The sequence below is a fragment of the Cervus canadensis genome, chromosome 24 (assembly GCF_019320065.1).
Source record: "Cervus canadensis isolate Bull #8, Minnesota chromosome 24, ASM1932006v1, whole genome shotgun sequence".
NCBI classification, from domain to species: domain Eukaryota; kingdom Metazoa; phylum Chordata; class Mammalia; order Artiodactyla; family Cervidae; genus Cervus; species Cervus canadensis.
Genome location: NC_057409.1, coordinates 37,704,687 through 37,727,870, shown reverse-complemented (window position 1 = coordinate 37,727,870; position 23,184 = coordinate 37,704,687). Strand labels below are relative to the sequence as shown.

At 39.4% G+C, this 23,184-nt stretch overlaps 1 protein-coding gene across 2 annotated transcripts in view; it reads left to right on the top strand.

Moving 5' to 3' along the window:
* PIKFYVE (phosphoinositide kinase, FYVE-type zinc finger containing) overlaps positions 1-23,184 on the top strand; it is a 77,102-nt gene that overhangs the window by 5,259 nt on the left and 48,659 nt on the right. Inside the window, exons 3-13 of one of the 2 annotated variants that reach the window (XM_043444892.1) lie at positions 135-284; positions 819-854; positions 3,525-3,643; positions 4,385-4,556; positions 8,480-8,687; positions 9,530-9,619; positions 16,725-16,863; positions 18,154-18,311; positions 20,498-20,609; positions 21,562-21,709; positions 22,258-22,425. In XM_043444892.1, the coding sequence (XP_043300827.1) occupies positions 135-284; positions 819-854; positions 3,525-3,643; positions 4,385-4,556; positions 8,480-8,687; positions 9,530-9,619; positions 16,725-16,863; positions 18,154-18,311; positions 20,498-20,609; positions 21,562-21,709; positions 22,258-22,425 (1,500 nt within the window). The remainder of the gene's footprint in view (positions 1-134; positions 285-818; positions 855-3,524; positions 3,644-4,384; positions 4,557-8,479; positions 8,688-9,529; positions 9,620-16,724; positions 16,864-18,153; positions 18,312-20,497; positions 20,610-21,561; positions 21,710-22,257; positions 22,426-23,184) is intronic. The other variant, XM_043444893.1, reaches the window with a different exon arrangement.

Genomic DNA, 23,184 nt, shown 5'->3' with positions numbered 1-23,184 from the left:
TTTAACCCTAAGTTTTACTTAGATATGTGATACAAGTATACATTCTTTCCTGAAAAATCTCATCTATTTCCTTTTCTTTGCTGAGCTCTTGAGTCTTAGTTTTTCCAATAATTCCAAGCTTTCCTTTGCTACAGAGAGAGGAGAAGGGGTCCAGGGAGAGCAACAGTCTCTGAGTGGAAGTTGGACCAGCCCTCAGCTCCCTTCAAGGACACAATCTGTGAGATCACCTACACCTTATAAAAAGCAGCTTAATGAGGAGTTCCAGCGTCGATCTTCAGTGTTAGGTATGATACTGTTTGCATTTCATTCCTTTCTGAGTATTAGCTTTTCCCAGGCATTGTGTTTCCCAGGTTATTTATTGACTTAACTTTTTTGCTATTTGGAATAGTCAGGTACTCTTGAGAATTAACGAAACTTACCTGGATAGTGAAATAATTTGTTGATACCTAAACAGAAGTTCTTAAAACATTTCATTAAACTTTAATTTGGGCTTTCCAAGTGGTGCTTGTGGTAAAGAACCTGCCTACCAATGTAGGAGACATAAGAAACATGGGATAGATCCCTGGGTTGGGAAGATCCCCTGGAGAAGGACATGGCAACCCACTCCAGTATTCTTGCCTGGAGAATCCCAGCAACAGAGGGATCTCCAGGGAATCCTGGTGGGCTACCGTCCATAGGGTTGCAAAGAGTTGGACTTGACTGAAGTGACCTAGCAAACAAGAGTTCTTAAACATTTCAGTAAACTTTAATTTGGGCAAGGCAGAGATCTCTTGACTGTTTTTTTTTTTTTTTTGATTAATTACTTGCTTGGGTTTCAGCAGAGGACAGTTTGCAACACCCCCAGGAGAACTCAGGTTAGTTTGAACTTTGTGACTGCTGCATCTGTTCCTGGGGTGGCGTGTGCATGCAGCTGGCTGCAGAAGTCTCTCAATCCCATCAGTGGGCTGCCACTTGCTCTTGGCTTTCTGTCCTTGTCGGGGTGCAAGCTGTCAGTGTGGCTGGATGAACTGAGCTCCTGTCACCTGTTCGTTCTCCATCCTGGTCTGCTCTCCCATCATCTCCTTCATTGTTGAGTACAGACTGGGATCAGTGCCTGCATCAAGAGACTAGATAAAGTGAGTTGTTGTATGTTTTATTTCTGTTAGATTATTCAACTCAATGCAGTGGTTTGCCTGACTCAAGGTGGTAGGGGAAGGGCAATGAGAGGTGGCATAAGAGAGGGAAAGGGGTACAGCATTGAAAATCAGGTGTCTGTGAACGTCAGATCTTGTCTTATCTGGCCAGTCTTCTCCCCAAGGTCTTCGAGTGACAAGTAGGCAGGCACAAGTAATGGTGGTCGGCAGAAGCAGATTTTATTAATAGCTAGTTGGGACTTGTCTCAGAACCTGCTACCAGTAGGTCAGAAGAGGAGGCAAAGCCTAGCAGAAGGAGAGTTTTTCCCAGAGGATTGGAGCAGAGCTGGCTGCATCACCTCTGCAGGTTTCCCAGGGCAGATGGCCCTAGCCTGGGTTATGTCAGCTGTTGGGTAGGAAGAATCAGAAGGAAGGAAGGGGGAGAGGGAGAAGTGAGTTCCTTACTCCACATGGATGGAAGGAAGAGACCATCCCTAATCTGACTTTGAACCTTACAACTCCTTAACTCTTGAACCCTGTCCGGAGTGTCACTCCTATTTTTGTTAAGGGAACTCTTCTGACTATATCCTATACTGAATTAAGCATAGGATTTCTTCGTTTATAAAACTGAAGAGTTAGACTAGAATCTGTCTTTTAGGGGTTACAAACTGACAGCTTACCAAACCTTGTCTTGTTATTTTGATAAGCTTGAATTTAAATATTCCTAGGTAGAACCTGGGATGTCTGGTTTGCTGCATTCCTTACAGTCTTTTCTCAGTCCCCTTGATTCTTTGATTCTTCCTTAGCTGCTCGAGGCAGTTGAGTTTGACGAGCCTGGGACTGTTTGACCAGTCTAGTTCCTTTTCTTATTAAAAGACTGTGATTCCACAATTTACCAGCTCTCTGACCCTGGAAGTCATTTGGTTTTCTATTAAGAATATTCATTTTACAAGAGAAGCAGCTGAGATGATTGCTTGAGGGCAGAACCAGATTTTCTTTCCTTTTTCTCTCATCCTCATCCATGTTGAAGCCATCACCTGTTGTTTCTAGGAATAGCCTTGCTCCTGCTTTTTCAATGGATGATGCTATTGGTGTTCTCTTATACTCCTAAGTGGCTATACGCAAGGGGCTTTGCAGTTAATTATTTCCTGTGCATGGGACCACGGCTTTACTGTTCTAAGAGCTTCATCTGTCTCTCCTTTTGCAGTTCATAAATCATGGAGAGTTGGTTTATCACAAAGACTCGAGCTTTTTGTCATTCTAATACATATACATTTTTATTCTAGTAATAACATATCTGCTGAGATTAAGGTATTTATAGAAAGATAAAGTTTTCAGTTTTGTAACGTAAGTGCCATTTAAATAATTATTTCCATAATTAATATTGTTGAAAATTCTTCATCAGTTTAGATTTAAGTATTAACTTCCCATTTCTTTGTAGCCTTTTCTTTGCCACTCAGCCAAAACAAAGAACATCTAAAGCAAATGTAACAAATAGTGAGTTTGGGAAAGAATTAGAGAGGGCCTTGCCATAGGTTATGAGGTTAATGAGATTAAGCTAATAGCGATGTTCATCCATTTTGTCAGGCCACCTCTACTTCATCCTTAGGTTTAAAAACTGCTGGAGCCAGGGACAGGTAGAAACCTCAGTTGTAACCTTGCTCTAAAATAAGGAAGTAACATATGAAAGCTTTGGTGGGCATAGCCCATTCTGGCCACAAAACTGGGATGTAGGCCTGCTTTTTTATTGACAGGACTGGCTTCAAGAGCTGTTTCAAGACCAAGTGATTCCTTCTTGCTTGGAGCTGTAGGGGAGGGGAGGTGGCAGGGAAGGGTAGGGCCGGAGCTCTAGCAATTCTTTGGTAAAGAGAAGTCTTCTTGGACGTTGGTGAAGGGAAGTCTGCATAAATTACCATCCTGGGTGTTCTGAAGTCTGTCAGACTCTGAGGTTGGCTCTTAAATTCTTTCCTAATGATCTGTAACACAAGCCTTTGGTTTTGTGATCTGTAGGCCTGGCCGAACTGTTCAGCCCTGCTGCTGAGCTGGTTACTGTGGAGACTAGGCTAGGATAACTCATTGGCATTGCTTTTCCTTCTGCTGAATTTCTAGCAGAAATTTATTCTGGCTTGGGACTGAAGGGCCCAAGAAATGACTAATGAGTTTTGTGCCGTGTTAAGTGATGCTCCCATCCAGGCCTCAAAATCATCAGTGGCCTCAGACAGTGCTGTCTCAGTCCTCATTTGCTTGTGAAGCAGTGTTTTACACTTTCAACTGCCTGTTACCCTTACGAAGACTAGTTTTAACTCTCAGGCTATGTCACTGGCTGGGAGAACGTAAGTATATGCTAAAAGTAAGAAGCACTTTGCATTGATACTGTTAAAGTAGTCTTTTTGTTTTGTAATCCTGGCTCAGACACCAGAAGGAAGGCAGAACCTACTTTTGGAGGTCATGACCCTCGCACCGCTGTTCAGCTCCGAAGCCTCAGCACAGTATTAAAACGCCTCAAGGAAATCATGGAGGGGAAGAGCCAGGTATTGTCTAGATTCTTTAGATTACTTGTTAAGCACTGATATGGGGCTCATGCAGTGCTCACTGAAAATGGTACAATGCCACTTGAAAGAAAGTTCAGTTAATGCTTACTCCAACTGTAGACAGCAGATTTTTACTCATATATTCCTTATTTTAATTTATCAAAATTTTTTTCTTTTTATGGGTTGTGCTTTTTGTGCTCTATTTAAAAAATGTTTTTCTAACCCAGGGGCAGTAAAAAATGAACCATGGGAGACTATCTTCCGTGGTTTCTTCAAGAAGCTTTATTATTGATGTGAGATATGAAGGTATATGAATCAAGATTCATTTTTTTCCCCCATGGATGTCCAGTTGGACCCAGTACCATTGTCTTTTTTTTAAAGACCGTCCCTCACTGATTGCATTATAGACCTTGTCATAAGTCTGCATACTCATGTGAGGGTGTGCCAGGCTCTTCTCTTCCTTGCACAGCTCCACTTTTCCTTACACTAATACTTTGTCTAAAATCACTGTAGGTTTAGAATAAATCTTAATGACAGACATTGTAAGTCCTTCAGCTTATTCTTCTTTAAGACTGCCTTGGTTGGTCCTCTTGAACTTTTGCATTCCTGTGTGAATTTTAGAAATAGCTTGTTAATTTCTGCAAAAGAAATTTTCTAGGATTTTGACCAGCACTGTATTTGCCTTTGCATTTTGACAAATCAGTGTTTTCAGGAAGCCTTCACGCATTTTTACTGTTGCAGGATAGTGACCTGAAGCAGTACTGGATGCCCGATAGCCAGTGTAAGGAGTGCTATGACTGCAACGAGAAGTTTACCACTTTCAGACGCAGACACCACTGCCGGCTGTGCGGGCAGATCTTCTGTAGTCGTTGCTGCAATCAAGAAATCCCTGGAAAATTTATGGGTTATACAGGTAAATGAGCTTTATGACAATTTTACAATTTTTAAGGGTCATAGCAATAAAATAGTTGCAATAGGGGACCCATGTTAAGTCATTTTTTATTTTGGACTTTATGTGTGAGACGTGGGGAGAACAAACACGAGGGAGCACGACTTTGCTTTAAAGGACTTTGTGGTCAAATAAGAAAGTAGATGGAGATGTTTGTAAATAACAAGAGTAAAAGACTGTGTGTCATAGATGGTAGTGAAAAACCACGGCACCATTCATGTGTTTTAGGCAGGATGGTTAGAGTGATGGTTAGAGTGGTTTATGTTACCATGAGAGTTTTTATATTACAAAATACAAATTTTGTATTTTATATGTACAAAGTATATACAGATATATATTCCTTAACACTATGCTCTAGCAAATTGCATTTACTCATATTCTTTCCTGAACTTTAGTAATATAGAAATTTAAAATTATTTATTGAAGCAGAAGAAAATTAAGCAATGGTGTGTGTAGTGACTAGGGAGTGGAAGGTGTGCAGAAGTTACCAAAAAGAGAGCATTCTCAGTATTTCTCTCGTGTTATTTTTATTATCATGTAAATCTTCCTTGTGGCCTTATTCACTGAAAATTTCCTTTTAAACCTAAACTGCTTCAGAGTTCAGACCCCAATTATCTTTCATCCAAATTATGGCTACAGCCTTTTAAAGTTTTTTTTACCTTTAATTTTTCCCTACCTCAGATTCTTTTTTCATACTGTAGTCAGTGTCCTGTTAAATGCTAGTTTGATCATGTCAGAGTATTTCCCCTGCCTAATACCCTTTCAGAGCTCCCATTACTCTTTGGGTAAAATCTTGTCTTTTTAATGTGGTTGATGTCTCAGTTGCCTAGGGCTCTCTTAACAAAATACCACAAACTGAGTGGCTTAGAATAAACAGAAATTTGTTGTCTCACCATTCTGGCGGCCAGAACTACCATAATTGCCCTTACTCCACAGGTCAGGGAACAAATGTAGAGGTTTTGCTATTTGCTGAGAATGTCTATTCCAGTTACATATTTTAGAACTGAGATATAACCACTACTGGCTTCGGGGACCTGTTGAACCCACTGTAAGATGGACCTGAGCTGAAACTCTATGGATCATGACCTCTGTAAGCCCCTGCTGACTTGAAACCATAGTAATGTTTTCTTAGTTTTAACTAAGTTAAAACTTGGTTAAGAAAACTAAGTTTTCTTAGTTTAACAGTTTCTTAGTATTAGTGTCAGTTCAGAGCCAAAGTCCAGTAATTGCCTAAAAGTTTGACTATTACCTTTTTCTCAATGCATGGTCACTCTGGTAAAAGGCTATAGGTCCTCAGAGGAGACCTCGTAGGAAGATTAACAGTATATATTTTTTGGCAGTGTAGTGGATTCCTACCTCAAGGTGACCCAGCGTCCATTCAAAGGACTCTGGGCCTGAGAATTTGTTGAGGGGGTCATGATTCATTTTGATTCGAGTTAGACTTTTGTTGTCTTGATCTAGAATGGTTTTTCTTATACAGATCCAGTAAGGATTTGGAAGACTGCCCATTTGCTTTAGGAACACCGTGGTCAGAGGTGTCACAGATCTCTGTATGTGTTACGCTGTTCTGGTTACTGCTTTGACCCTGATGTCCGTTCCTGCTAACCTTGTCTTTTGAGATTAAGTGCCACCACCCTGCCCCTGCCAACCTGGGATCCACTGGGCCCAATGCATTTAGGTTTTCCAGTTCAGCACCAACTGTTCCATGATAATTCCTGCAGAGAGAGGTGACCACAAAACTCTACAGGGGATGCCGGTGCTTCCCTCATATAGTCATAGTGACTATGTGCCCTCATAGTCAGGGTGACAGGTATGTGCCCTGGGTCCTCCTGGGGCAAGTGAGCAGATCTTACCTGGTAAATCTGCTCTTAGCAGACTCTCTAAGCCTTTGGATCCCTTCCTTTAGAGCATTCCACAGGCCTTCAAATTATTCGATGAGATGCATCCATATTATGGAGGGTAATCTACTTAAAGTCACAGATTGTAAATGTGAATCACATCTTAAAAAAAAAAACCCTTCACGACAACAACTGGACTATTGTTGGACCAACTCATCAGTCTTGCCAAATTGACACATAAAATTGACCATTGCAGTTGGCATAATAGATTCTGAACACAAAGGTATATTGTGACCCTGAATACCTAGAATACTTAGGCACGTAGAAACAGATGAGTGGATGTTATTATTGTTAATGGTAGTAGCAGTGTTGTCTCTGGGTCTGCCCTGCAACTTTTGGATTGTATGTGTCTGTTGTCTCCAGTGAACTGAGGGGCTGTGTCTTGTCAGCCTTTTCACCACCTCATGTAATTTTTTTTTTTTTACTGCTCTATAGGCTCTTGCTGGTGAGGATTCTCCATGAAATGAAAACTTTTCTGGTCAAGCTTGGCTCCCTTAATTGACCTGATCATTTTCATTCTAAAAGCTGACTGATTAAGGGAGATTTTCTTTACAGTGTAAAAACCAAGCCTTTGTTGTGGCAACTTAAATACTTTTCTGCAGGAAGTAATTTTATCTCTTTTCCGAAATGCAGCCTTGGTCAGCTAGTGGTGGTATGTCCTCCACTTATTTATCCTGGGCTAGAGTTCAGTTTTTTTTGTTGGGGGGAAGAGGTTTGGGGTTGGTGGTGGTTCATGATTGGAGACATTTTTCTTTAGATTCGCCTGTTGAATTGTGTTAGAAATGAGTAACCCAACAAGTGATATTTAATTTTGCTTAAAATACATGCATAATTTAATCAAATGGAGTACTATAAAATAGTTGTCTTAAAATAAAAAATAAGACCGTATATTGTCCTTCATAGTAATTATGATAAAAACCCAGTACAGTTGACTTCTAGAAGTCTTTTGTTCCGTGTCACTTCAGTTTTCTGCTGTTAATGGTGAAAAGAAGGTAGAATTGTTATGTTATATGTCATTAGTAAAGTTTAATTATCATACCTCCTTTTTTAGTATGCTAAAATGTTATAGAATCACACAAAAAGTTGTTACAGAAGAGCAGGGTAGAAATGAAACTTATATTTGGGTAGGACTGCTTCCAGGGGAAAAAAAACACTTAAAATTATTAAATAACCTTATTGTCTTCCCAAGACTATTTCATTTCCATCCTAACTTTTACCATGAGAATTTCTTTTATAGTTCCCCTGACCCATATTTCTTATTGTTTGTATGCCAGTTTTGTTTTTAAACAGTTTTTGAAACTGTGCCCCCTTGTGGAGATCAATCTTTATGACTTCACATAAAGAACTAAATAACATTTTCCTCCTTCCTTGTTACCGAGGTAAAAAATGTTCCTTCTATTTGTGTTGGTTTAATGTATTTAACTAAAATTTTTCCTTGAACCTCCTGTCTTTGATAGAGTCCCTTACTTCACTTCTAGAACCTTGAGAAATACTCTTTTAGCGGAGTTTTCTAGTACATTGAGTCATATTTTCTTAAGTTGTTATAAATATTTGCAGTAATTTGGGTAGCTGGATGGATTTATCATAATTTTCATTTTTATTTAAAAATTTTTTTATTATTTTATACGGTAAATGCTTATTTACCCACATATTTGCTCTTCCTGTTGCTTTTCTTTCTTTTTTTAATTGAAGTACAGTTGCTTTAGAATGTTATATTGCTTTCTACTGTACAATGAAGTGAATCAGTTATATGTAGACATACATCCCCTCCCTCTTAAACCTCCCTCCCACCCCCTTTGGTTTTAAAATATATAACAGAGCTAACAAAGGTACTTCACTTTTAAAAAGAGGTCTTGTTTGGTAGTCTTTACTTGAAGATGGTTCCCTGTTATTAGATTAACTATTAAGCCAAGGGTTTAATGGTTCTGGTAAGTAGATATTTTAGTTATCGTCTAATAAGTTTTCTTCTTCTTTTTTTTTTCCTCCTAGGGGACCTCCGAGCCTGTACATACTGTAGAAAAATAGCCTTAAGTTATGCTCATTCCACAGACAGTAATTCCATTGGTGAAGACTTGAATGCTCTTTCAGACTCCGCTTCCTCTGTGTCTGTACTTGACCCGAGTGAACCCCGTACACCTGTGGGGAGTAGAAAAGCCAGCCGCAACATATTTTTAGAGGATGATTTTGCCTGGCAAAGGTATAGTCACTTACATATCTGCAGTGCTATTCCACTTAGTTATGGGGACTAAGAAGAAAATATTTGAACTCAGGATTTCTACCCCAGAGCACTTCTGTTTTGTATATGTGATTGAAGAGTTCTATAAGTTGCTCATTCAGCCAGTTTTATTGTTTTATTGCCACCTGTTATACTTAATAACTAGGGCTTCCCTGTGGCTCAGTGGCAAAGAATACATCTGCTTGCAATGTAGGAGATGCGGAGATGTGGGTTTGATCCTTGGGTTGGGAAAATCCCCTTTAAGAGGAAATGGCAACCCACTCCAGTATTCTTGCCTGGGAAATTCCATGGACAGAGGAGCCTGGTGGGCTACAGCCCAGGGGGTCACAAAGATTCTGGGCTTCCAAGCTGGTGTGGTGATAAAAGAATCTACCTGTAATGCAGGAGATGCAAGAGACGCGAGTTTGACCCCTGGATCAGGAAGATTCTCTGGAGTAGGAAGTGGCAACCCACTCCAGTATTCTTGCCTGGAAAATTTCATGGACAGAGGAGCCTGTTGGGCTGTAGTCCGTAGGGTCTCAAAGAGTCAGACATGACTGGAGCATGCACACACACACACACACACACATTCTCACACATACACACTCACTTAATAAACTTCCTTTATTGATCTTTTGATGTTGTTATCCTGAAGACAAAAATTATCCTATTTCTACCTCAACTGAAAGAAGAAAATAAGAATGATCCATAAACTCATTATTGCAGAAAAACAACCTGCTTTTTAATGTTATAGCACTCTATTGAAATTGGATTTGCCTGTAACTCTCTTAAATCGTCTCAGTATATTCCTATTTTCTTTCTAGTTTAATTCATCCAGACTCTTCAAACACCGCTCTTTCAACAAGACTTGTATCTGTTCAAGAGGATGCTGGGAAATCTCCTGCTCGAAATAGGTGAACTGCCAAGTGAAAACATTGTGTTCTGTGCCTGTTATGTCTGGTTTTTCTTTTTTACAGTGTTGAGAAGAACTAACATAAAATGGATAGGATTGATTTTTGTACATTTTCTTAGCTCTAAAAGCTGAGTTAAACTTCCGTTTCCTTTTAGCTAGTCAGCTGTCACTTTCATTCTCACAGCGGCCTTTTCTACTCTTCTCTGCTGTCTTCAACCCTACTTTCTTCTGACTTATTAGCAGATGACTTCACTTTTCAACTACAGAGCAAAAAGGGGAGATGACAGAAGGGGATGACCTCAACTCTTAGCATCAGTTACCAACTTGATTACATTTGGAGCTCATTCATTCCTTTTCACCTTGCTTCTCCGTTTGTATTCTGCTTGTCATCCCTTACTTATTCTTTCTTATTCAGTTCAGTTCAGTCGCTCAGTTGTGTCTGACTCTTTGCGACCCCATGAACCACAGCACGCCAGGCCTCCCTGTCCATCAGCATCTCCCGGAGTCTACCCAAACCCATGTCCATCGAGTGGTGATGCCATCCAACCATCTCATCCTCTGTTGTCCCCTTCTCCTCCTGCCCTCAACCTTTCCCAGCATCAGGGTCTTTTCCAATGAGTCAGCTCTTCACATCAGGTGGCCAAAGTACTGGAGTTTCAGCTTCAACATCAGCCTTCCAATGAACACCCAGGACTGATCTCCTTTAAGATGGACTGGTTGGATCTCCTTGCAGTCAAAGGGACTCTCAAGAGTCTTCTCTAACACCACAGTTCAAAAGCATCAGTTCTTCGGCGCTCAGCTTTCTTTATAGTTCAACTCTCACATCCATACCTGACCACTGGGAAAACCATTGCCTTGATTAGACAGACTTTTGTTGACAAAGTAATGTCTCTGCTTTTTAATATGGTGTCTAGATTGGTCATAATTTTACTTCCAAGGAGTAAGCGTCTTTTAATTTCAGGCTGCAATCACATCCGCAGTGATTTCAGAGCCCAGAAAAATAAAGTCAGCCACTGTTTCCACTATCTCCCCATCTATTTGCCATGAAGTAATGGGACTGGATGCCATGATCTTAGTTTCCTGAATGTTGAGCTTTAAGCCAACTTTTTCACTCTCCTCTTTCACTTTCATCAAGAGGCTCTTTAGTTCTTCTTTGCTTTCTGCCATAAGGGTGGTGTCATCTGCGTGTCTGAGGTTATTGATATTTCTCCTGGCAATCTTGATTCCAGCTTGTGCTTCCTCCAGCCCAGCGTTTCTCATGATGTACTCTGCATATAAGTTAAATGAGTAGGGTTATAATATACAGCCTTGATGTATTCCTTTTCCTATTTGGAACCAGTTTTGTTCCATGTCCATTTCTAACTGTTGCTTCTTGACCTGCATACAGATTTCTCAGGAGGCAGGTCAGGTGGTCTGGTATTCCCATCTCTTTCAGAATTTTCCACAATTTATTGTGATCCACACAGTCAAACGCTTTGGCATAGTCAAGAAAGCAGAAACAGATGTTTTTCTGGAACTCTCTTGCTTTTTTGATGATCCAGTGGATGTTGGCAATTTGATCTCTGGTTCCTCTGCCTTTTCTAAAACCAGCTTGAACGTTCATCTGGAAGTTCATGGTTCACGTAATGCTGAAGCCTGGCTTTGAGAATTTTGAGCATTACTTTACTAGCGTGTGAGATGAGTGCAATTGTGCGGTAGTTTGAGCATTCTTTGGCATTGCCTTTCTTTGGGATCGGAATGAAAACTGACCTTTTCCAGTCTTGTGGCCACTGCCGAGTTTTCCAAATGTGCTGGCATATTGAGTGCAGCACTTTCACAGCATCATCTTTCAGGATGTGAAATAGCTCAACTGGAATTCCATCACCTCCACTAGCTTTGTCCATAGTGATGCTTTCTAAGGCCCACTTGACTTCACATTCCAGGATGTCTGGCTCTAGGTGAGTGATCACACCATTGTGATTATCTGGGTCGTGAAGATCTTTTTTGTACTGTTCTTCTGTATATTCTTGCCACCTCTTCTTAATATCTTCTGCTTCTGTTAGGTCCGCACCATTTCTGTCATTTATTGAGCCCATCTTTGCATGAAATGTTCCCTTGTTATCTCTAATTTTCTTGAAGAGATCTCTAGTCTTTCCCATTCTGTTGTTTTCCTGTATTTCTTTGCATTGATTGCTGAGGAAGGCTTTCTTACCTCTCCTTGCTGTTCTTTGGAACTCTGGATTCAAATGGGTATATCTTTCCTTTTCTCCTTGGCTTTTCACTTCTCTTCTTTTCACAGCTATTGGTAAGGCCTCCTCAAACAGCCATTTTGCTTTTTTGCATTTCTTTTTCTTGGGGATGGTCTTGATCCCTGTCACCTGTACAATGTCATAAACCTCCGTCCATAGTTCATCAGGCACTCTATCAGATCTAGTCCCTTAAATCTTATTTCTCACTTCCACTGTATAATCATAAGGGATTTGATTTAGGTCATACCTGAATGGTCTAGTGGTTTTCTCCACTTGCTTCAATTTAAGTCTGAATTTGGCAATAAGAAGTTCATGATTTGAGCCACAGTCAGCCCCCGGTCTTATTTTTGCTGACTGTATAGAGCTTCTCCATCTTTGGCTGCAAAGAATATAGTCAATCTGATTTCGGTGTCGCTCATCTGGTGATGTGCATGTCTTCTCTTGTGTTGTTGGAAGAGGGTGTTTGCTATGACCAGTGCGTTCTCTTGGCAGAACTCTATTAGCCTTTGCCCTGCTTCATTCTGTACTCCAAGTCCAAATTCTCTGTTACTCCAGGTGTTTCTTGACTTCCTACTTTTGCATTCCAGTCCCCTGTAATGAAAAGGATATCTTTTTTGGGTGTTAGTTCTAGAAGGTGTTGTAGGTCTTCATGGGAATTGTTCAACTTCAGCTTCTTCAGCATTACCAGTCGGGGCATAGAGTTGGATTACTGTGATATTGAATCGTTTGCCTTGGAAACGAACAGACATCATTCTTATTAGTCACCGTATTAATGTTCCTTATATTCCACTTCTCTCTGCTGACTCCTTACCATCTGCATTTAAACAAATTGAGGTCTTACCTATTAAAAAGAAAGAAAACAAACCCCCTTCCTTTGTGTTTTGCATATAGTTTTCTATATTCTCAATATATTTTCTTAGCCAAATTCCTTGAAATAGTTGGCTTATAATTGTTCTGTAACTGCTCATTTCCTTTTCAACCTGCTAGAAGTTTACTAACATCCACATCTCCCCCTGAAAACACACTTTCAATTATTACGAAGCTAATTGGTGAGCAAGTTGTTATAAACCTGAAGGAATAAGGCATCTGACTCACCATGGTTTAACATACATTCAGTTTATTCTTTCAGCAAGTAATTAAGTGCCTGCAAACTAGGTATTTGTTCTACAGCAGTGAATCAGACAGAAGTTTAAAGCTCACAAAAGCCTAAGGAATAGGGGAGGAGGTTGGAATTTTGAATAGCGTGCTCAGTGAAGACCTCACAGAGAGGGTGATGTCTGAGCAAAGACTTGAGGATGTGGGGGAGTAAACCATCCTGACATTTTATAGGGCAGTTTACTAAGCAGACCGGGAACAGCTAGTTTCCGAGAGGAGAGATGCCTGGCAGGGAGTAACTGGGAGTCCTCTGTACCAGGTGTAGAACCTGTTACTATTCATTGTATGGATTTTGGCATTAATCAGTGAATGGGAAGCTGTTGTAGAGCTTCCTTTTTTATTTATTTTGAGAAAATTTTATACTTGCAAAACAGTTGCAAGAAATAGAGAGGAATAAGTTTTCATACATCCTTCATTAAGATTCACTAGTTTACATTTTGCCCATTTACTTTTTTTTTTTCTGGACTGTTTGAGAGTAAGTTGCAGACATCATCATCTTTTACTTTTAAAAAAGCTTATAAACTTCATTTTGTAGAGCAGTGTAGGTTCACAGCAGAATTGATTGGAGAGTGCAGAGAGTTCCCATATAGCTCCTCCCCACAACGTCCTGCATTATAAATAAACATCCCACACTACAGTGGTATGTTGTTACAGTTGATGAACCTACAGTGACACAGCATTTTTACTCAAGTCTATAGTTTGTTCTGGGTGTTGTATGTTCTGGGGGTTTGAACAAATATGTTATGACATATATTCACCACTGAAGTAGATCAGAATAGTTTCAGTGTTATAAAAAATCCTCTGTGCATTGATCCCTTACTCCCCCCAACCCATGGCAACCACACATCTTTTTGCTGTCTTCATAGCTTTGCCTTTTCCCGAATGTTACATAGTTGGAATCATACAGTATATAGCCTTTTCAGATTGATTTCTTTCACTTGGCAGTATGCATTTTAGTTTCTTCCATGGGTTTTTTTGGCTTGATAGCTCATTTCTTTTTAGCATTGGAGAATAGTCCATTGTCTGGAACTACAACAGTTTATTTATCCACTCACCTACTGAAGGACATCTTGGTTGCTTCCATGTTTTGGCAACGATGAATAAGGTTTCTATAAACATGTATATGCAAGTTTTCATGTGGATATATTTTTCATTCATTTGGATAAATACTAAGGAGTGTGATTACTGGATCCTACAGTTAAGAGTATGTTTAGTTTTGTAAGAAACTGCTTTCCACAGTAGCTGTACCAACCATGAATGGGAGTTGTGTTGTTCCCTATCCTTGCCAGTATCTGGTGTCATCTGTATTCTGGATTTCGACCATTCTGATAGGTGTATAATGCTGACTCATTGTTTTAATGTGTGATTCCCTTATGGCATGTGATGCTGAACATGTTTTCATATGCTCCCATCCTTGCTGTCTGTATACCTTCTTTGGGGGGGTGTCTGTCTAGGTCTTTGCCCTGCTTTTTAACTGAGTTGTTTTCTTATTGTTGAGTCTTTAGATTTCTTTGTATGTTCTGGATAACTGCCCTTTGTCAAAGAAATTCTTTGCAGATGTTTTTTCCAAGTCTGTGGCTTGTCTTCTAATTCTTGATGTTGTCTTTTGCCTAGCATGGAAGACATATTTATGCTTATCATTTTTAATTTTAATGAAATCAGCCTATCAGTTTTTTCATGGATGATGCTTTGGTGTTGTATTTAAAAAGTCATCTCAGTACCCAAGGCCATCTAGATTTTCTCCTATGTTATTTTCCAGGAGTTAACTTTGCATTTTGCATTTAGATCTGTGATTCATTTTGAGTTAATTTTTTGGAACAGTCTAGGTCTAAAAAGGTCGGTGTCTAGGTTAATATTTTTTTGCATGTGGATGTCCAGTTGTTCTACCACCATTTCTTGAAAAGACTATCTTTGCTCCATTAAACTGCCTCTGCTCCTTCATCAGAGATTAGTGACTGTTCCGTGGACCTGTTTCTGGGCTCTGTATTTTGTTCCACTGATGGTATTTGTCTGTTCTTTTGCTAATACCACATTTTCTTAGTTACTGTGGCTTTATGGTGAGTCTTTAAGTTGTATGTATCACTCTTCTGTTCGTTCCTTCCATATTACACTGGCTAAGGGCCTTTTGCCTCAACACATAAACCTTAGAATCAGTTTTTTATTATCTACGGAACAGCTTGCTAGCATTTTGACTGAGACTGTATTGAATCCATAGATCAGGTTGAGAAGTACTAATATCATGACAATATTGAGTTTTCTTATCCATGAACAATGACATATACTTAGTTCCTTGATATATTTCATCAAAGTTTTGTAGTTTTCTTCATTCAGATCTTGTACGTATTTAGATTTATACTTGAGTATTTCGTTTTGGGGAATGCTGATGTAAATGGTAATGTGTTTTAATTTTTAATTTCATTTGTTCATTGCTGGAATAGGAAAGTGACTGACTTTCATATATTAATCTTGCATCTTGCAACCTTGTTATAATTTTGGGAGTTTTTTGGTTGATCTTTTCAGATTTTTACATAGATGGTCATGTCATCTGTGAAGAAAGACAGTTTTAATTCTTTCTCCCCATTCTGTATTCCTTTATTACCTTTTCTTATTTCATTAGCTTATGTTCCCAGTATGATTTTGAAAATAGATGTCAAGAGAGGACATTCTTGCTTTATTCCTGCCTAAACAGTTGAAATGACAGAGTTGCCATTTATTGATATGGGGAAGACAAGGAGGAACAGTTTAGTTTTAGACATGTTGAATTTGAGATACCTCTAGGCATCCAACTGAGATATCAGATAGCTGGATGTATAAATCTAGAGTTCAGGACAGGGATTCAAGTCTGAGATATAAACTTGGGTGGTGTTATCATGTGAATCATATTTAAAACTATGAACCTGTGTGAGAACATCAAGAGAGTAAGTGTGGAAAGTGAGGAAGTAAGGACCAAGGACCAAGATTGGGGAAATGAAGAGGAACCAGAAAAGGAGCCTGGGAAGGAGAGGTGAGTGATAAGGTCAGAGGAAGCCAGGAGAGTAGGTTGTCCTAGTAGCCAAGAGAAGAAAGTATTTCAAAGAAGAGGGAGTTACCCTGCTGCTCTGTCAAATGAGGAGTGAAAACTTTGACTGTGAACAATAAATATTGGTATAGGCAGTTGCAGTGGGTTGTTCAGGATTCTAGAGAGAGTGAAAGAAGAATTGGAGATGAGTTTTGTTGTACTGAAGCGGGAATGCAGCAGAGGAATGCAAAGTCACAAGAGTGTTTTAAAAGATGGGACAAATTACAGTATTCCTTTTGGTATGTGTAGGAATGCAGAGATAGCTGCATTTGGACTGATACTTTATATTCATCAATTTAAAAAGAAAACACCCTAATTTTCATCATTTTTAGAAGAGTTTGTACCTATTTTGTTTGGGATATTACTGCTATATGCACTACAAATATAATTTTTTCCTACAATCCTTTCATAATGACTTCCTTTTAAACATAACTTGAAATAATTACAGACTAACTTAGAAGTTGGAAATAATAGCACAGAGAATTCCTGGATACTCTTCTTCCAGCTTCCCAGTAATAGTGTCATACACAACCATCACAACTACTTTTAAAAGTGCCCCTACCATTGGCAAATAAGCATTTATTTAAAAATGAACTTTCACAGTAATTCTCTCTGTTGATGAAGAATTTACAACTGTGTTTTCACTTTCTGTTTTCAATTTCCAGATCAGCCAGCATTACTAATCTGTCACTGGATCGATCTGGGTCTCCAATGGTTCCATCATACGAGACGTCAGTCAGTCCCCAGGCCAACCGAACGTATGTTCGGGCAGAGACCACTGAGGATGAACGCAAAATTCTTCTGGTACCGGCCCAGTATCTTTGACCCATTGCAAGTTTTGAGCATGAAGAATGTTTCATTTCATTGATTTTTTTTTTTTTTAAAGGCAAATGAAGTTGAAATAGCCAGTTAGCATATTAATTAAATAGAGGAACTAATTTGCTTAAGTTTTTATTAGGCTCACCTGAAATTGGTCAAGCAGCCCATGCTCATACCCTGCATTAATATTTTCTTGACCACCATAAAGATCAGAATTCAGGTGCTTCCATAATTCTGGAGCTTGACTTTGGGTTACATCCCAGATTGCTGCTTAAACTTTGGGGTATGTTTCTCATACACGTGGAATACTTTTTAGACATCTAATATTATATGTTTAAGTAGGTAGTAATCAATTATTTATTGAATTTATCTCTGTAAACTACTGTGTTCAATCATAAGAGTGACTCAAAGAAATGGAAGATATGGTTTCAGTCCTCAGGTTTATCATTCAGAAAGTAAAAATGAGGTCATGAGCAGGTCCTTACTAGCAAAAGAAGTAATACTTTAGTAGTTAAAAAATAGGAAGCGCACTAGTAGTGGAGAAGTCAGGAAAGGCTTTAAACTGAAAGGCTTGCACTGGACCTTGAAGGATCGAATAGATTTGGGTGGGCAGTGAAGGAAGAAAATCTTATTTAAAGTGTGGGGAAAGGTATAGAGGTGAGAATAAGCCTGGCATTTTCCATGGACCGAATTAGAGTTTATTATTTGGGAGAGGTTTAGAGGGATGTTAAGTTTGATTCTGTGGGCAATGAGAATGGAAATTTACTTGGGGCTACTTGGTGGAAGGTGGTGAATTCAGTCTTTGTAAGTTTTAGATTAGAACCTGTAGATGCTGAGCTGTGTTGAAGTGTTCTTGAGCAGGGAGTAATTCTCTGGTGAAAGTTGGGTATAGGTGAGAATCTGGTGAAGTGAAAGCTTCAGAAACAGTTACTTTAGAGTAATGTGATTGTTCCTTTCTTATTTGTTCTGTCTCCAAAGAGGGATGTGAAATTTTGTGCTCAGGTAATCAGGAGACTGATAATATGTGCCATTCACTGAAAAAAAAAAAATTACTTGGGATAGTTTTTCCCTAAGAGAAAAAGTTGTTTGGAATTAGATGAGCTGAATACAAGCTGTTCTCCATGCATGTGTCATTTCTATTAATCATGTAAGTTAGCTCTGACAAAGAAATCTGAATTGAGTTTCCTTTCATGAGTCTAAAAATCACAGGAAGAAATCTGAAAAGTGTATAGTATCTTTCTCAGGAGTAACTGCTTGCTTACAATGTGATTTCAGGACAGCGTTCAGCTAAAAGATCTATGGAAGAAAATCTGCCATCACAGTAGCGGAATGGAGTTTCAGGATCACCGCTACTGGCTGAGAACACATCCCAACTGCATTGTCGGAAAGGAGTTAGTCAACTGGTTAATCCGAAATGGACACATTGCTACAAGGTAGTGAGTCTTAAGAACAATTTATGAATTTATTTTTAATGACGTGCCATCATAAAGGGAACAGCTTTCTTTGTGAGTGGGATGCTGTTTGATTTCTGCATGTGGTGTTTGGGGTGTTAGTTACTCAACCCTCCTCCCTTCTGAGTTGTAATCAGTAGATGCAAGGAGCCCAATGGGGGTCACAGTTTACCTTATTTATTAAAAGCAGAAATGTGCAGTAGTCCCCCAAACTCAGAGCTCTGCAGTTTAGCAGGATTGGGGAATACAGCTAGAACCTAAGGCCACAGTGGAGTGTTTCTGCTCCCTAATGTAGACTTTCAGCCTGTCTTCAGAACTGGGTCCATTAGCCACACCTAGAGTGTGCTAGCCGGCCTCACAAATCGTTTGTGTGAAAGCACCAGACAGGTCCTGTTGCCTTTGAGGGTGGTGTGTCGCTTGGCTTTTCTGCTTGTTTAGAGTAGCTACTCCTCCTCCCATAGGAAGAAACAAGTATGTGGAAGAGAAGAAACAGCTGTAAACAGTGAAGCCCTGGCTTCCAGTTTGTGTTGTATCTTTTTGCCCTCTGTGAAGTTATTCAGTCTCTTTGAGACTTGACCTCTCAGCTCCAGTGAGAAAAATATGAAAATATGATCCTGTGAAGAAGCTGTGAAAATGAAGTGAAATAATATGGACTAAATTGTTTGATAAGTTGTGAAATGCCATATAAATCCAATGTGTTAATGTCTACTTCATGTATATATATGTTTGTATATATATATATATATATATATATATATATATTATACCTACATCTGTAATATTTGGTATTGTCTTCTCCTCAAAGACTATGAGCTCCTCGAGGACAGGAGCCATGCTGTTCTCAACAGTCTTTTTTATCCTCCTCTACTAAGTACAGGGGTATGCTTGCACAATTGCACTCATCTCACATGCTAGCAAAGTAATGCTCAAAATTCTCCAAGCCAGGCTTCAACAGTACATGAACCGTGAGCTTTCAGATGTTCAAACTGGATTTAGAAAAGGCAGAGGAACCAGAGATCAAATTGCCACCACCTGTTGGATCATCGAAAAAGCAAGAGAGTTCCAGAAAAACATCTACTTCTGCTTTATTGAACTACACCAAAGCTTTTGACTGTTTAGGTCACAACAAACTGTGGAAAATTCTTAGAAATGGGAATACCAGACCACCTGACCTGCCGTCTGAGAAATCTGTATGCAGGTCAAGAAACCACAGTTAGAACTGGACATGGAACAACAGACTGGTTCCAAATCAGGAAAGGCTGTATGTTGTCACCGTATTTAACTTATGTGCAGAGTACATTGTGAGAAATGTCAGGCTGGATGAAGCACAAGCTAGAATCAAGATTGCTGGGAGAAATATCAATAACCTCAGCTATGCGGATGGCACCCTTATGGCAGAAAGCAGAGAGGAACTAAAGAGCCTCTTGAAGAAGGTGTAAGAGGAGAGTGAAAAAGCTGGCTTAAAACTCAACATTCAAGAAGCTAAGATCAGTGGATGTGACAGTTGAATTATAAAGAAAGCTGAGCACTGAAGAATTGATGGTTTTGAACTGTGGTGTTGGAGAAGACTCTTGAGAGTCCCTTGGACAGCAAGGAGATCCCACCAGTCCATCCTCAAGGAAATCAGTCCTGAATTTTCACTGGAAGGACTGATGCTGAAGCTGAAACTCCAGTACTTTGGCCACCTGATGTGAAGAACTGACTCATTGGAAAAGACCTTGATGCTGGGAAAGATTGAAGGCGGGAGGAGAAGGGGACAGAGGATGAGATGGTTGTATGGCATCACCGACTATGGACACGAGTTTGAGTAATCTCTGGGAGTTGGTGATGGACAGGGAAGCCTGGCGTGCTGCAGTCCATGGGGTCGCAAAGAGTCGGACACAACTGAGTGACTGAACTGAACTAGTGATGCTTGCCTTGAGCACTTGTTGATGTTTGTGTAATTGAAATTAGGTCTTGTTGGGACTGCCTTCTCTGTAGGTTCTTCTTTACTGTGGTACTGTGAAAATCTTTTAATTAAGCTTCAAATCTCTCTTGTTTTATCCCTCACCTATCCAAGGACTGTTTGAAGTTCCAACTCTGATTAGACTAGAAAGTAAATTCAGTTTGTGTCTCATCTTGTAAAATTATTCTCTTAAGAGTTTTCGTTTTCTGTGGTCTTGGTTCAGGGCACAGGCTATAGCAATTGGACAGGCAATGGTGGATGGACGTTGGCTGGATTGTGTCAGTCATCACGACCAGCTCTTCCGGGATGAGTACGCTCTGTACAGACCGCTGCAGGTATGTTCGGTGGTGCGGCCAATGAGAGTCCAGAGAGCTTCGTTGCCAAGTCTTCCTCATCACTGGGAATAAAAAGTAGTTGAGTTACCCAGTGATACACTTTTCTAGTATGTTTTCCCTGTCATTTGAGGGAAGCTGTAACATTTTTACTTGGTTGGTAGCTGTGATGAAAAACCCTTTGAAGTCCCAAACTTTTCAGTTTTTGCAGCTTTTCTTAAGCTTGACTTTGTAGTGTCATTTACCCTCAGTGGTTTTTAATTTTATTATGGCTGTGTTTTTTAGGATTAAGAGGAAGTATATGTAATAAAGTCATTAAGAAATTTAATGTTACTATTGCAATAGATTTTGACTCCATAGCAGTATTAAATTGTGTAACTGGTAAAATGGTGAATATTCTTTTTCTTTTCTGATTTTTTAGTTTGATTAGGAACATGGAAATCACGTACTTAAAGATAGAAGTTTTAAAAAACTTTAACATAACGTTCTTGTTTATGTTAATTTGATAAAATAATAATCCGGTAACAGCTTTGTGAACTAAAGTTGGAAAATCATTGGGTAGAAAAGATGGATGATCCCAAAGACTGGTGGTGTTATGTCTGAAAATCTAACAGTTTTCGAAGTTGTGTCCTAGCATTGGCACAGGGTTATGATAAGTTCTAAGCCATCTTCACTCTCAGGAATAAAAGAAATGAAACACTATAAAATCTGTATAATATGTTTGGTCATAATATGCTGCCTTTTAGCCTGCTGATTCATGAATATTATAGTTGTAAGAGTGGAATTGCCAGTTATGATGCTGACTTGCAACTTAAGTTTCTACTGATTTGCTTATTTAATGTATTCAGTGGTTAGCCTTATACAAATATTAGGCTAGGATTTATTTGTAGTGTGACAGCCTCAATATTGTTGCCACTGTGGGTCAATTGCTTGGATCCTGTCTTGACCCTTTCAGAGTACAGAATTTTCCGAGACCCCTTCTCCAGACAGTGACTCGGTGAACTCCGTGGAAGGACACTCTGAGCCGTCCTGGTTTAAAGACATCAAGTTTGATGACAGTGACACTGAGCAGGTAGCTGAAGAAGGTGACGATAATTTGACTAGTGAGTTTCACTTTCTGACGTTTTAGTTTTTATGAATCATTAACGTGTATGTATGATAGAGTGTTTTGTTTATTTAGTTGAAACAATCCTACTATTAAGTTTTCTGGCTTCAGCTAAACGTAAAGAACATCTGATAGCAATCATTGTCCTAGATACAGTATTTTCTTAAGAAACCAATTTGTTAAACCACTGGTGTTTTCAGATTTCGCTGTAGTCTTTAGTTTGCAGCAGCTTAAAAATAACTCCGTGCTAATAATATTGCAGTAGACAACTTTCTCACCTCTTTGCTATGATATCAGGCCTTCTCTCTGCAGAACTTCCAATATATTTCTTTATTTAAAAAATTCATTTTATATTTAACTGGTTCAAATTTTATTAGGTCTACACAGAAGTATCACTACATGAAAATACTGTATCCATTTTGGTATTGCACATTGGGCTTGTATATTAAAAAAAAACATTTTTCTCCTTTCCTCCAATACCCTGATGAAACCCATTTTTACTCCCCTCCTCTCCCTATATTTCTTTCCCCTCCCCAACACTAAAAGATTCTGCCAGTCCTAGCAAGCGCACATCAGTCAGCAGTTTCCAGTCCACAGTGGACAGTGACTCAGCTGCTTCCATCAGCCTGAACGTGGAGCTGGACAACGTGAACTTCCATATCAAGAAGCCCTCCAAGTACCCACATGTGCCCCCTCACCCTGCTGACCAAAAAGGTAGGAGGGAGTCACCACCTGGAATCCGAACACAGGCTGGAGAGTTGGGCCGTGGATCTCATCCGGCCTGTCCTTCTTGCTTCCTCTGTCCCCGTGGCTGAGGGGATTTGCTGTGGGTTTTGGTCCACCCTTTCTCGTTTTTCCCACACCTCTTCTCCACGTGTTTTTTTCTTTTTGGTTGGTTCCAGTTCCTTTCATTTCTTGTTTCCTCCCTTAGTACCACCACACCCAGCTTAAGGCTTGTAGTCATTAAAGGGAACAGCATCTGACTACTTTTCCCTTAGCATAATGTGCAACTTCCAAGGTGGCATTTCTTTGCATTATAACATGGATGTTCTGCTCTATTCATTTCTCTTTTTTCATTTAATATTTTAAAGCCTCTTTGCTTATGCTGTTACCCAGTAGCATAGTGTTTCACTAAACCTTTCCAGGTGCTTGAACTAGATTGGTGAAAAACATTCACACATTCCAAAGCATCTTTATTATTTAAAATGCTTGTTGTGTAAAATGCTGTATTTGTAAAAAAGATTTCTTCTCTAATACAAAAAAAAAAAAAATCATTCTTTTAGCTGTTCTATTTGAGGTTTTAGTCTACTGACTCAAAAATCATAATTCAAAGGACATTTGGTATAAAAGGAAAAATGAGGTTAAGCCATTACTAAAATTGAACATAGCAGTATGCAGAAAAGAAATGCTTTTTTTAAAAAAATTGGGTGATGAGGCTTACTTTGTTGGATATAATTAAAAGCCAGTTTAGGT